General features: G+C 40.0%; 1 protein-coding gene across 1 annotated transcript; it reads left to right on the forward strand.

Annotated features, from left to right (window-relative positions):
- The first annotated feature begins 3,866 nt into the window (after nt 1–3,866).
- LOC128875325 (uncharacterized) lies at nt 3,867–8,461 on the forward strand. The gene is made up of 3 exons (XM_054120822.1): nt 3,867–7,110; nt 7,185–7,247; nt 7,347–8,461. Exons 1-3 carry the CDS (start codon nt 6,915–6,917, stop codon nt 7,538–7,540), a joined length of 453 nt encoding a protein of 150 aa, XP_053976797.1. The 5' UTR covers nt 3,867–6,914; the 3' UTR covers nt 7,541–8,461.
- Nucleotides 8,462–13,512: the final 5,051 nt, after the last annotated feature.

A 13,512-nucleotide genomic window follows, 5' to 3' on the forward strand; every position in this document is an offset into this window, starting at 1 on the left:
TCCCCGGAAACGGGGGCGAGCTCTCTCTCGCTCTCTCGATTCGGTGTGCGCGTGCGCTGGCGGTAGGTAGGATAAGATAAGGTTAAGGATAGGTATAAGGTAGTGTTAAGAAAGATATAGGTGTAAGGACTAGGTTTAAGAATAGGTTAAGGTTAAGGTTAAGGTAGATTAAGGAGATTGTATGGGGAAGGAAGGCCATGTAGCTCTTAGGGGAAACATTAATAAAGACATACATGCATATGAGAAATCTGTCAGCGATTCAGATTGGACAAATGCATTAACAAAATATTATAATATATGAAGAACGGATAAGGATGTTAACATACTGTCATGGTGGTCAACTCATTCAGAGGAGTATCCCTGTTTATCGAAAACTGCACGGGACTTCCTAGGAACGCCGGTCATGTCTGTTCCAGCGGAACGTTTATTCTCGAAGGCTGGATTAATTATACGCAAACACCGTAACCGAAACTAATTACTGAATCTGCTAGGTCGTTAATATGCCTTTTATTGTATTTTTTTTTTTTTATTACAGTGGTGAAGGGGAAATTCTCCAAAGACACCCCCCAGATGTTGTTGGAGGGTAGTGTGGGATTTTTACCCACTAAAACCTCTTCACCACAGCCCTCCGGGGCGGAACTATCGCGATAGTAATACTCACCCCGGCGAAGTCGCCACTCTAGCGAACGCACGCCCTCGCTGTTTCTCAGCGAACAACTACTTCGTCAGCCCCCCTCCTGGAAACAGCCGGAGGGGGAGGCACTCCATCCCCTACAACGCAGCCGGTACTCCCCCGCGAGCATAGGGGTAGTAGTGCCTACACAGGCTCGCAGGAGTCGTCCGCCCACCATGTCCTTCCCTTACGCTCGGGCCCTTGGGGAAGCTTCCATTGGACCGCTATACGAGGCGGTCCCTTCACCCTTCTCACTCCGACCTCCTGGTCAACATCAACCAGGAGGGGGTCCCCCGTGGGGGGCCGCAGAGACCCTCATCCTCTCTCCTCGGCGAGGGGGAGGGAAACGCCCTGGGTGGTAGGTGGAAACAAATCCTCATCCTCGGCCCGGACCGAAGATGGAGCCACCCAGGGCTACCCCTGGAGTGTGAGCTACCTATGGTCGACACCATGGGCAGCTAAAAACATATTGCGTCCAAGCCGGCCGTGGTACATTGCTCGGGCGCAAGGTCATTAATGTGCCTGAATTCGTGGTACGTGTCAAACTTACACGTATTATTGTAACAAATTTTGAAAAGATTTATTTACTTTTGTATTCTTACTCACTACATGACCTTTATCTAGAATTTTAATGTAAAATTGCTAATTTAAAACTTATCGTTCGTATTACTTTAGAAGTTAAATTTATAAAATCGAATTACAAAATGCAAATATGCAAACATATACAGACTGTTTCGTGTAACATAGGAGAGCTACAAGACATCCAGTAGAATTATTATCAACTTTAGACTATAGGCAAATAATTGACGATAACTTTTGTAACTAATTTTTTGTCGACAGTAGAGACGTTGTAACTTTCAAATCTTTTAAGAAAGGTTAAGGTAGTATAGGAGGTAGGCCTTTTTGAACGTTGCGTATTTGAGAATTAAGCGTACCACAGACTGCTGTGTACCAACGATATGCATGTTGGTCCAGATTCTTCGAAATCTAGTCTCGTCTCGTCTCGTGCGCATCACTAGTCGCGTACGAGAAATGTTGCCGAAGAACGTGCGTTTATCGTCATGATCAATTACTACGATAGATTTTTTTAAGTGTGAGATACGTTTCAATGTATTATGTATTGATGAGTGGTGCCCTCATGGGGTGTGGGAAAATGGAAAATGGAGGGAAATTGAAGCGTTGTTTCGGTGAACCTCTTGTTAGTGTCTGTGTCACGACGCATAACATTGTTGTGAGCACCCCTTGGATAGGATCCAGTGTCTACTGGTGCTCGCGACAGGAACAGCAGAAGCGACAAAAAAGCGATCTCATTGATCGCCTGTCAACTAGATTCGTTTGTGAGACGCCATAGAGTGCAGACATAACGAATTATATTCAAAGTTATATTCCCTAGTTGTTTACTTTGTATTTATTATTGAATAAACGTTAATTATTAAGGGGTTAGTCACAGTCAGGAAAATGGAAACGGACAGTTTCTTGTGTGTTTCTTTTAAGGTATTAAATAATAATTTGGTAATTATAGAGAACAGGTACATCCTCACCGATTTCGATGATTTTTGAATATGTTGTAGAAATCAACATTTTGAACAACGTTTTCCTATACATATAACCGTCGCTCGGCCTTAGTTTCCGAGATATTTGAAAAAAAAAAACCATTCCTACTACTACAATGAATATTGCGTATAGCAACGCGTCCGTGACAGCGTGTGTGTAACCGTTGAGTCCTCGATTGTTTAGGCTCGGAATACACATCCGCGTCTGTGAGTCTGTATGCGTTAGCTATCATTCATATCATCTTTATTCGTACAGTAAAAAAATGGGGGTCCGGGGGCTAGCCCCCGGTCGGAGGTTTGGGGGCGAAGCCCCCCACAACGAGTACTGCAGCGCACCACGCAGGTGTATACACGGTTAGCCTGGGGGATGTTTATAGTTTAGCAGCTCCCCGTTAGGCAGGCGGTTTGGGGGATGCAGCCCCCCAGCATGCACATAGTTTTGAATTGAAGCTGAAAACTTTTTACAAAATTTAAAAAGCATACATCTCAAAACTATATGCATGCTGGGGGGCTGCACTCCCCAAACCCCCTCCATAACGGGGGACTGCGCCCCCTCGACCCCCCGCTAAACTATAAACATCCCCCAGGCTAACCGTGTATACACCTGCGTGGTGCGCTGCAGTACTCGTTGTGGGGGGCTTCGCCCCCAAACCCCCGATCGGAGGCTAGCCCCCGGACCCCCATTTTTTTACTGTACGAATAAAGATCATGCGCTACTTCATATGTATGAATGAGTTCGAAACAGATTGAAACACGAGCCGACCGACAAATGATAGCTAACGCATACAGACTCACAGACGCGGAGGTGTATTCCGAGCCTAAACAATCGAGGACTCAACGGTTACACACACGCTGTCACGGACGCGTTGCTATACGCAATATTCATTGTAGTAGTAGGAATGGTTTTTTTTTTTCAAATATCTCGGAAACTAAGGCCGAGCGACGGTTATATGTATAGAAAAACGTTGTTCAAAATGTTGATTTCTACAACATATTCAAAAATCATCGAAATCGGTGAGGATGTACCTGTTCTCTATAATTACCAATAATTTTTATTAATGAAATGTAAATATATTACAAAGTATGTCTTAAAGAACTATAAAAGAATTTTTGTTTTAAAAAAAGGCTAATTCATTTCGTCATAACAGGCGATGGCGTGGGTGGCCACTTGGTCTGCGGTGAGCAAGATTTCTTCAAAGTGTTGCACCTGAAAACAAAACTAAAGGTAGATTTAGAGAATATATTAGACTAACGGGTCTCTGATCGAAGGATTTTTTATTTTCTTGTATACTTTTTTTTTATCCTGTATTGAATCGCTTAATTTTAGTAAAAAAATTGAAAATCAACTTCAAATGGTCGCCATTTTGTTTCAAATTAATTTTTTCCAAAATCCTTCGATCAGGGACCCGTTAGACTAATCTATTTTCGAAATCTACCTTTATTTTTGTTTTCAGGTAAAGCAGTGTAGAGAAATCTTGCTCACTGCAAACCTATGTTTTTAAATCATCGTCTACGTCGTCGGCTGTTATGACGATATAAATTAACGATTTTTAAAACAAAACATATTTTTTAGTTCTTTAAAACATGCTATATAGTATACTTAATTGTTACTTATGCAAATTATTATTTAATAATTAAAAAAAAATCACAAAGAAATGTCGTTTTTCCTCTTCCTGACAATTATACATTTTTGTTCCTTTTCATAGCATCTCCATTTTGCGCCACGAAACGAACACACTGGACAAGAGAAGAACAAACCGCATTATTCACTAGATTCAAAAATGAAGTAGAGAACTCACGCCTACCACCAGGAAACGATATTACTGATTGCATACAGAGAGATCGGAGACTGTCACGCCTTTCAATGCCACTAATAGGAACATGATTACACAACATTATTAGTGGGAAAGTAAAGAAATGACTACGATAAAGCATTATATTTTATAATGCTGTTATTTGTAACGATATTGTAAGAGATATTTTGATATCTCTGATCTCGAAACGAAGTGATCTTAAGTTGTTTCATAATTTTCAATAGCTCTTCTTACAAATACGAGAAGCTGTTAACAAACGTATGTTACAATGGCAACTAGAAAAATTGGCACGCCCTTAAAACCAGAATACTTGTTCCAATATTGTACAAATTACGTAACTTGATTGATTGATTGATTTATTTATTTATTTTGTTTGGTGTCGCATGTTTGGGAGATTGACCCGAGCGACGGTTGACCGCCGACGTACGCCGTGTCCTAACTGCCTGTCGCGCTGCGATGATATCGCGTGTAGCTGAGCCGCAGCTAGAGTGGGGACAAGGACCACATGCTACATCCGTACAAGTACAGGGTGGGGCAGAAATAACTCCTACATTTAGAAAATTCACTATGAAGTTATCAAAGCAGTTAGAGAAGGGCGGTCTTTTCCATTAAATAGAATATATAATATAGTTTTCAGTTGTCACGATGCCGTGCTCAGGTATACATCGAGGCTTCGTAGTTGAGTCATCTTTTAAAAATGGCGAATTTGTAACATCGACGCAGAGACAGTTTCGCACACGGTTCGGTTTACGTGCGAATGAAAATGTTCCTGACCGGAAAACGATTTTGCTGTGGGTTCAGAGTAAAGACAACAGGATCTGCAATGAAGAGGAAACCACCCGGACGTCCCAAAAATGTAAGAACCCCAGAAAACATCGCAACAGTGGGGGCTTCGATTGAACTGTCTCCAACGCGTTCAGCACGTAAACATGCCGCAGCTCTTCAAATTTCCGAAAGAACTATGCGGCGAATTTTGCATACTGACCTCCATTTGCATCCATACAAAATTATGGTTGCTCAGAAATTATCTCCAGAAGACTATGGAAGACGTCTGGATTGCTGTACCTTGGGCAGGACGGTCCGCAGATTTTATACAACCGGGTCTGTGATGCCGCAAGCCAGCGAAATAGAAGAGTGTCTACAAACGATCACGTCTTGGAGGCCGTACAGGAGGATTCCACCGTCAGTGTGCGCGAACTGAGCCGCCGCTTAAAGTAAGCCATAGTACAAGATAATTGCAGCAATGATTAATTAAAAAAAGGAGCGTTATGTAATAGTAAATGTTTTTTTTATTTTATTCTAGTATCAGCCGAATCAAGCAAGCGTCGTAAGGCTTGCTTCTGGTCGGGAGTGTACTCTGTGAGGCCAGTGGTTTCTAGGGCCTCATCGGTGCTGGGAAAGGTCCATCTCTTTGCCCCGATCTGGACGGTAGTGTGGAGCCGACCTAGCAGGTCTACCCCGAGAAGTAGGGCGTGGCTCATGGTGGGCAAGACAGCGTAGCGATGACGGATGGGCTGTCTGTTGATGGACACCTGGACGGTGATCTCCCCTCTCATGGTGGTGTGACTGCTGTCGGCGACTCGGACGGTCAGTGGGGTCGGGCCCCAATGTGCGCCTAGTTGCATACAGTAGTGGGCTAGGTCCTGGCGGATATAGGAGCGAGTAGCTCCGGTGTCGACCAGCGCGGAACAGCGGTGGCTTCGAACTGCAAACTCCATGTAAATTTGTCCGTCAGCGTCTACTGGTTGGTTGGAGGCGCTGTTGGTGGGGCTAGCCGGGCGGCGCCTCGGCTGGAGTTTTCCTCTTGGAGATGGCAGGGGCAGTCACTGGTGCGTCGTCCATTGGTGCCGCAGTAGCTGCAGAATAGCTTCCCTGGTTGCCGGCAGAATAGTCGGGTGTGGTGACGTTGGCCACATCCAGGGCCTACAAGCTCTACTCTTGTGAACTTGAAGCACGATTTTAACTTGCGCCCGTCGGGGTGATGGCGCTACTGTCACTCCTTTCGCGGCATTGAGTTAATATTCTGTGTACGTTTATTCTATGGCGAACGCGCTCGGCAAAGTGCGGCAAAATTTCAACTCCATATAGTCATAACGTGATAACGAGTGCATGCAAGTGCATGGTGCAAGTAAGTGCTGTGTGCTGCTGTGTGCTGTCGGTTCTGCGATAGTGTTTTAGTTCACACCGATTATGGATAATAATAAGAGGTAAATAGTTATTATTTTTATACAAATACTAAATAATTACTAAAAGAAAAAATACGGCTTTTATATATTTTGTTACAATACGAAAGGGCAGGGTGGGTTTTTCCCGTGCTTTCTTTTGTCCTGCTTTGTCCTTTCCTTTCAATTCATTTCAATTGCATTTTAAAAGCACTTAAAAGGTGTCCGAATACTTTTTCGGCTCACAGTACATTTGATTATTTATTGAAATCATATCTAGAAAAAATTTCGAAATTATTAATTATTAATTATTAAAAGTTTCGAAATTATTAATTATTAAAAAGGTAAATAGTTATTATTTTTATAAAAATACTAAAGAATTACTCAAAATATATAAAAGCCGTATTTTTCCTTTGTTACAATACGAACGCGAGGGACAGGGTGGAGCAGGGCGGGGCTGGATGGGTTTTCCCCATGCTTTCCATTGTCCTGCTGTGTCCTTTCCTTTCAATTCATTTCAATTGCATTTTAAAAGCATTTGAGGTGTCCGAATACTTTTTCGGCTCACTGTACATTATTTATTGAAATGATACCTAGAAAAAAATTTCGAAATTTTTAGTTATTAATTTTTAATTTTTTCTTTATGTAAATATGTATTTATAGTTCCCACAAAAAATGTGCTGTACTGAGGTGCACAAACACCAGGCAGCCGATGTTCAGCTTCCTCTGTCTGTCGAAGGACAGCGATAGATGTTTAAAATGGCTTGAAGCTTGTGAAACGGAAGATCTATTCCAACTCCCTCCCAACCGGTTGAGAAATCGAGTGGTTTGTGGGGACCACTCCGAAATTCATTATCGCGTTGGATCAAAGCTTACAAGTCATGCAGTACCAAGCTGCAACTTACCAGGTAATAATTGACTATACACTTTTTAAACTATATTTAACAAATTATTAATGAAAATATTTATTAAATTGTATTAGCACCTGCCACATCTATCGAGCAACAGAAGGAACTTGTAATGGAAATTGAAGAAGAAGAAGAACGTAAGTTTTTGATCTTAATACACTTAATACGCCACATATAAATGAGAAGGCCTCCAACATTAAGTGTACATATAATGTTGTATAATTTTGTTAATATAGATCAACCTGTGCTCACCGTTCGATACCAGGACAACGTAGGACCTAAGGACAACGTGAGACCCAAGGACAACGTGGGACCCAAGGACAACGTGGGACCTAAGGACTACGTGGGACCTGGGACCAGCAGAGACTCCGACGCACTTGCTTATAATGTGCTTCCTGGATCATCCAGAGGTGAGTGTATTACCTTATAATAATATTATCTTCTATTGCATTCCTTTTTTTTAGTTATGATAGGTATTTAGTATTATGCGTGTCATTTAAAAAATGCTTCTATTAATTCTTTGTTACAATTACAGGTTGCACTGTCCAAAGGAATCAAGTTCAAACAGCTATCAGGAAAGGCCTTAAAGGTATTAAATATTTTTAAAAATACTAGATGTAATAGTTAAATATTATATCTACCGGAAAGCTCTGTCCGTTTCCATCACAACAAGTCTCGACACGTAAGCACATGTTTATTTGGTGCATGTGTGCCTCTCTATTTTTATTATATTATTTCATACATACTGACATAGCAAAATAAGTACGTGGGGATACGAATTGCGAATATGAAGAATCCGGAGGCTTTTTAGTCAACTTAAAAAGATTGTTGTCAGTTGCTCCACGTGCATCGACGGATGAAACTATTTCCATTGCATTAAATTTTAATGTTTCGAGTGCACCTGAATGATCTATTCAGGCTGCCATTCTATACAGGGTGTAGCAGGACGGGTGGTACAACCCAACAGGGGGTGATACTACATGTAAAAATAAGTCGAAAAAAAGGAATAACATTTTTTCGTTTGACGCTTCGTTTTCGAGAAAATCGAGTTTGAAAATTCTATGCAGTACGCGTGGCACTGGACTGTCTCCCCAAGCCATTGTTCGCTACAAGTTCATGACTCACTAATAAGGCGAACAATGATATGTACGCGTCAACAAGGGCAGCACTTTGAACAGTTTATTCAATAATGTTATGTAATTATCGTTAGTAATGACAATAAAACTAATAAACATTAACATTTCTTATTTATAATACATATCTAAGCCTACAGGCGGTCCAGTGCCACGCGTACTGCATAGAATTTTCAAACTCGATTTTCTCGAAAACGAAGCGTCAAACGAAAAAATGTTATTCCTTTCTTTCGACTTATTTTTACATGTAGTATCACCCCCTGTTGGGTTGTACCACCCGTCCTGCTACACCCTGCATGTATCGCGAATTGTTCGTAAGAAAATTTGTTGTAGAATTTGTTTACATTTATATTATAACACTAACGATGTCGGAGAATATACGTCGATGCATAGTGGATGCATATCTTTAATTTCTAAGGTCGTATCTGTTTGCTATGGTAATGTTTCGAACATGGCACATATTCCCGGACTTGTTACGATTCTTAAATACCAAATTTCGGAGCATATAAAATTAGATTTCATATTCTCAGAACATGGCAATAATTTGACAACATATATCATACATAATTGTATCATATAAGTGTCGAAAAATATATACGTAGAGTAAATCGCGTTATAAGTGGATTCGAAGAGAGAATGGACTCGGATCCACTTCTAACGCGACCTATTAATGTGAGTGTGCAAAATTATGCACGCAGGACTGGATGTATGTTTTAATGGAATTATGTTTCAATTTTTAATATTTTACATTTGCTTTCTTTTAATTATATTTTGTTTCCTTAATAATGAATCCAGTCCTGTATGAAGCTTATACTTAATGTTTACACTTTATTATGTGAATATACAGGGTCTCCCAGAACTCCTGTAAGAACCGGAAATGGAGGGTAGCTGACACGATTCTGAACAACAATTTCTTTTGCAAAAATGGCTGTTGGGGCTTCATTTTTCGTTAATAATTCAAAAATGAAGCCTCCAACAACACTTTTGCAAAGGAAATTGTTGTTCAGAATCGTGTCAGCTACCTCCATTTCCGGTTCTTACAGGAGTTCTGGGACACCCTGTATATGCATTTTTATATTATTGTTGCGTTTGTATTTTTATATATTTTATATGTACGAATATGTATGAGTGTGTGAATTGTAATGCAATCGTATGTATGAATGAATACATATATATATACGTAAACATTTAAAACCAGCAAGAGTCACGGTTCTTCGACTAAGATCACGAGTGATCATGTTCTTAGGCGCAAAGCCACGATTCTCACTGATTTTAAATGTTTACATTTTATTATGTGAATATATATGCATTTTTATATTATTGTTCCGTTTGTATTTTTATACATTTTATATGAACGTATATGTATGAATGTTGATACTTTATTATGTAAATAAATATGTTTTTTGTATATATATTTTATACAATTGAATTTTAGATTCTTTATTGGTTTTTCAATGTTTTCCGGTGATAATAAATTTAATTTTGTATAAGTTGTGTTTTTTCCCTATAATTATTTTTTTATTTAAAATGATGGTCACGGGAAAAGAAACTGAGAAGGGGTTCATAGGGGGGAAAAACCCCAACCTAGTAAATTCCAGGGAATTTAGAAAGGAAGCAGAGGGAGCTAATGATATCCCAGGAAACAGGATACGGAAACAGAAAAATAACATCCCCCCGCCTGAAGCGGAAAGGAACCCTCCAAGTAGGAGAGTGAACAAAGGATTCGAAAGTGGAAGAAGGGGAGGCATTGCGCAGCACGCCAGTTCAGAAAAAGCCATTGAAAGCGAAAGAAGAGTCATAGGAAAGCATAAAAGTGAAAATATAGATAGTGAAATTCAGAATAAAATAAAAAGAAAATCTTGGAGAAGGACGGTAAGAATGCAGAAAAGGAGAGAGCGAGAATTTGCATTAATCAGTTTTTAAAAACTTTAAGAGAAAGTTCTGCGCGCGATTTGTTCCACATTCTCTCACGGAGGGGCAAAAAGACACAAGAGTGAGTCATGACAAAGACATGAAATCTGCCAAAAAAAAGGACCCTGTATTCATGTCATCTATCGTAACTGACGATGAAACGTGGTGCTTTCAATACGAACCACTCACCAAAAGGCAGAGCGCGACATGGAAGTCATCATATGAGCAGAAAGAGAAAAAAGTGCGGATGCAGAAGAGTCGAATCAAAACGATGCTTACCATTTTCTTCGATTCCAAGGGCATTATCCATAAGGAATTCGTTCCACAAGGTCAGACTGTGAATTCTCAATATTATTTGGGTGTCCTGCAGAGATTGTGGAACAGAATTCAATGTGTTCGACCGGAGTACAAGGAAGTTCGCAGTTGGTTTTTGTTGCATGATAATGCGCCGTCGCACAAAGCCCTAATTGTACGCGAGTTTTTGGCCAAAAAAAGCATCATAGCGCTCGACCACCCACCGTACTCGCCGGATCTAGTGCCGTGCGACTTCTGGCTATTTCCTGAACTCAAATTAGCGTTGAAGGGGAACACTTACAGTACGATTTCTACCATCCAGAAGGTTTCGACCGACATCCTGAACGATATTCCGGCTCCCGAGTACCAGACATGCTTCGACAAGTTTCATGATCGGTTTAAACGCTGTATTGACTCGAAGCGTCTTCTTTTTTATTTTTGACCAGTCTCATCGGAAATGGAACAGACTGTGTACATGACAGTACTGTTTTTATTTCGAGCCTAGTACCCTTAACACTGAAAAATAAAATTAATTCGGAAATTATATGGACAAATCCATGGCCGTCATCGGCTTGGTTTTGTCGACCCATCAAATTCCAGTTCGTTAAAGAAAGCAAAGAACTTATAACTGAGGAAATAAGTAGTATTACTAATGAAATAAATAATTTACAAACTTTTAATACTAACAATACTAAAATAGAATACGTTCTCTCACTTACTATGATAGACAATATACTATGCAATTCTATTACAAGTACCTTTTCTGCAATGCGATGCTACATCTGTCAGGCAAAGCCTACCGAAATGAACAATTTCGAACTGATAAATTCCAAAATCTGTGACACTTCAAATTATTCATTCGGCTTGTCTTCTTTGCACGCGTGGATACGGTGTTTTGAATGCTTATTGCACATTTCGTACAATTTACGATTTATGAAATGGATTGGAAATACGTCGGATATGAAGGAAATGAGAAAAGAAAAGAAAGAGCGAGTACAAAAGGAATTCAAAGAAAAAAATGGGATTGTATGTAGATTACGTTAAACAAGTGTGGGGTTCGTCAAATGGTAGCAATACTGCGCTCCGATTTTTTACTAACGCAGAAATTTCTGCTGAAATAACTGGAGTCGACGTCACATTAATAAAAAAGTTTCACACTATTCTACAGATAATTTCTTAATTATGCAGTAATGGATGACAGGTAATTTCTTAAAGATGCATAGTAAAATGTGGCTCATGTTTCAGCGAGAAGGAATTTTTGTTAACTTTGTATTTAACGAGATGTGATGGTCAAGTTTCGTTTTTCAAATGGTAGTATATATTTTTTTTGTATACCATGCGATAACACTTTTCATGACGAATTCATTAAGCTTTAATGTATTTACCCGATTTTTATTAGTTTTCAAGCTATACGCTTCAGGGGAGTCGCCAGTAAAATGACTCACATTTTTAATTAAATACGTAAATTCGGAAACCTCTGCAGCTTTTACAGAATTATTAGAATTATTAAAATTAGATGCCATAGATTGCTCTGCAGAAGGTTTATTTTCAGCATTTGAGAAAGCATTACACAAAAGGCAAATTCCTATGCAGAATGTAATTGGACTCACATGTGACAATGCATCAGTGATAATCGGGCGCTTTTCATCATTTTGTTCGAAACTTAAAACGAGGTGTCCTTCATTGATAACAGTCAATTGTATTTGCCATTCCGCGGCGTTAGTATGTAGTAAAGCTTGTTCAGAAAACCCAAGTGATATTGAAAAATTGATTCGCAATTTAATGGTTTATATTAATAGTAGCGCCAAACGGTCGGCAAATTTTGCTCTTTTTCAAGAATTTATTTATAATTGTTACGTTCCGACATTTTCATTTTTATTTTTCTTGATTTCGTCGATAGGAATGTGTTCGAGATGGTTTACCATCCTGAATTCATTCTAATCGAACACAAACCTAGCCTTTGACGGTAGTTTATTAAATTTATTTTTGAACAAAGATACACATTCCCTCCTTGAAATCAACGTCGTCACGCCACTTTCACCCTGCTGGCAGCGCCGCACCGCGGAAAAATGTATAAATATGTAAATATGGTAATATGTTAATATGTAAATATAATAGTATGTACGTGTTGCGTTTCGCGAAAGTTATGCGTTAATTGTTATATATGCGATATAAATATTCAAGCGTCGTGGTAAAGGATAAGCACACAACGTATCATTGCTAAATTCAAATATTACTCGTTTTGCTAAATATTTAATACGACGGCTACAGACATCGTTTGAAGGAGAGATGTATAAATACCACGTAATCGAGTTAAACATTTCTTTTGACATTTCTTCATTACGAACGTTCTGGAAGCTAAGGTATACCTAGAAGCAGCCTTATGTTTCGCACTCGCGTAACGTTGTCGCGCGGACGAATTGAGCAGTTCGGTGGCGCGAGACTCGAAGGGATGGTACCATTCGTCAATACAAGATTCTCGCGCGTGTCAAGTCGCCGAGCAATGTTGATAGTTTTTATATCAACGAACCTTCCATTACGAGCTTCTGGATCCTTTGTCTTCAAACCTTCTAGAACGTTCGATAGAGTTTACGTGGTTGAGCAAAGCGTGAGCCGAGATCAGTCTTCATCGTACAGGGTGTAAAAATATTATTGGTCACCACTTTCAGGGGTTATTGTGCACATCTGGATCGGTGGACATTTGCAAAAAAAGCATCAGCAAAATCCATTATGACCTCGAAATTTAGAGTCAGTTTTTTATAATTTTAAAAAATTCTACTCGAGGAGTAGGTAAAAAGCTTCAACAGAGCCACATGCCAGAGACGAATCGTTTTCGCGTAAAAAATTGTTAACGTTTTCCAATTCTCGATAGCGCGGAGCAACTCAACCGGGCGCTGCAACGGCGCCGAGGGCCCCCCACCCTAGCTCCTATTCGTATATGCACGCCCAATGGTGAAGTATGACCGCACCACATAAACGTAATACGCAGCGCGGAACAGAATGAAATCGTGTTACGGGACTTCCGGTTTGCCGCGTGGACGGGTGATAACGGAAAATCGGTGGC

This window comes from Hylaeus volcanicus, chromosome 4, assembly GCF_026283585.1.
Source record: "Hylaeus volcanicus isolate JK05 chromosome 4, UHH_iyHylVolc1.0_haploid, whole genome shotgun sequence".
In the NCBI taxonomy this organism is placed as follows: domain Eukaryota; kingdom Metazoa; phylum Arthropoda; class Insecta; order Hymenoptera; family Colletidae; genus Hylaeus; species Hylaeus volcanicus.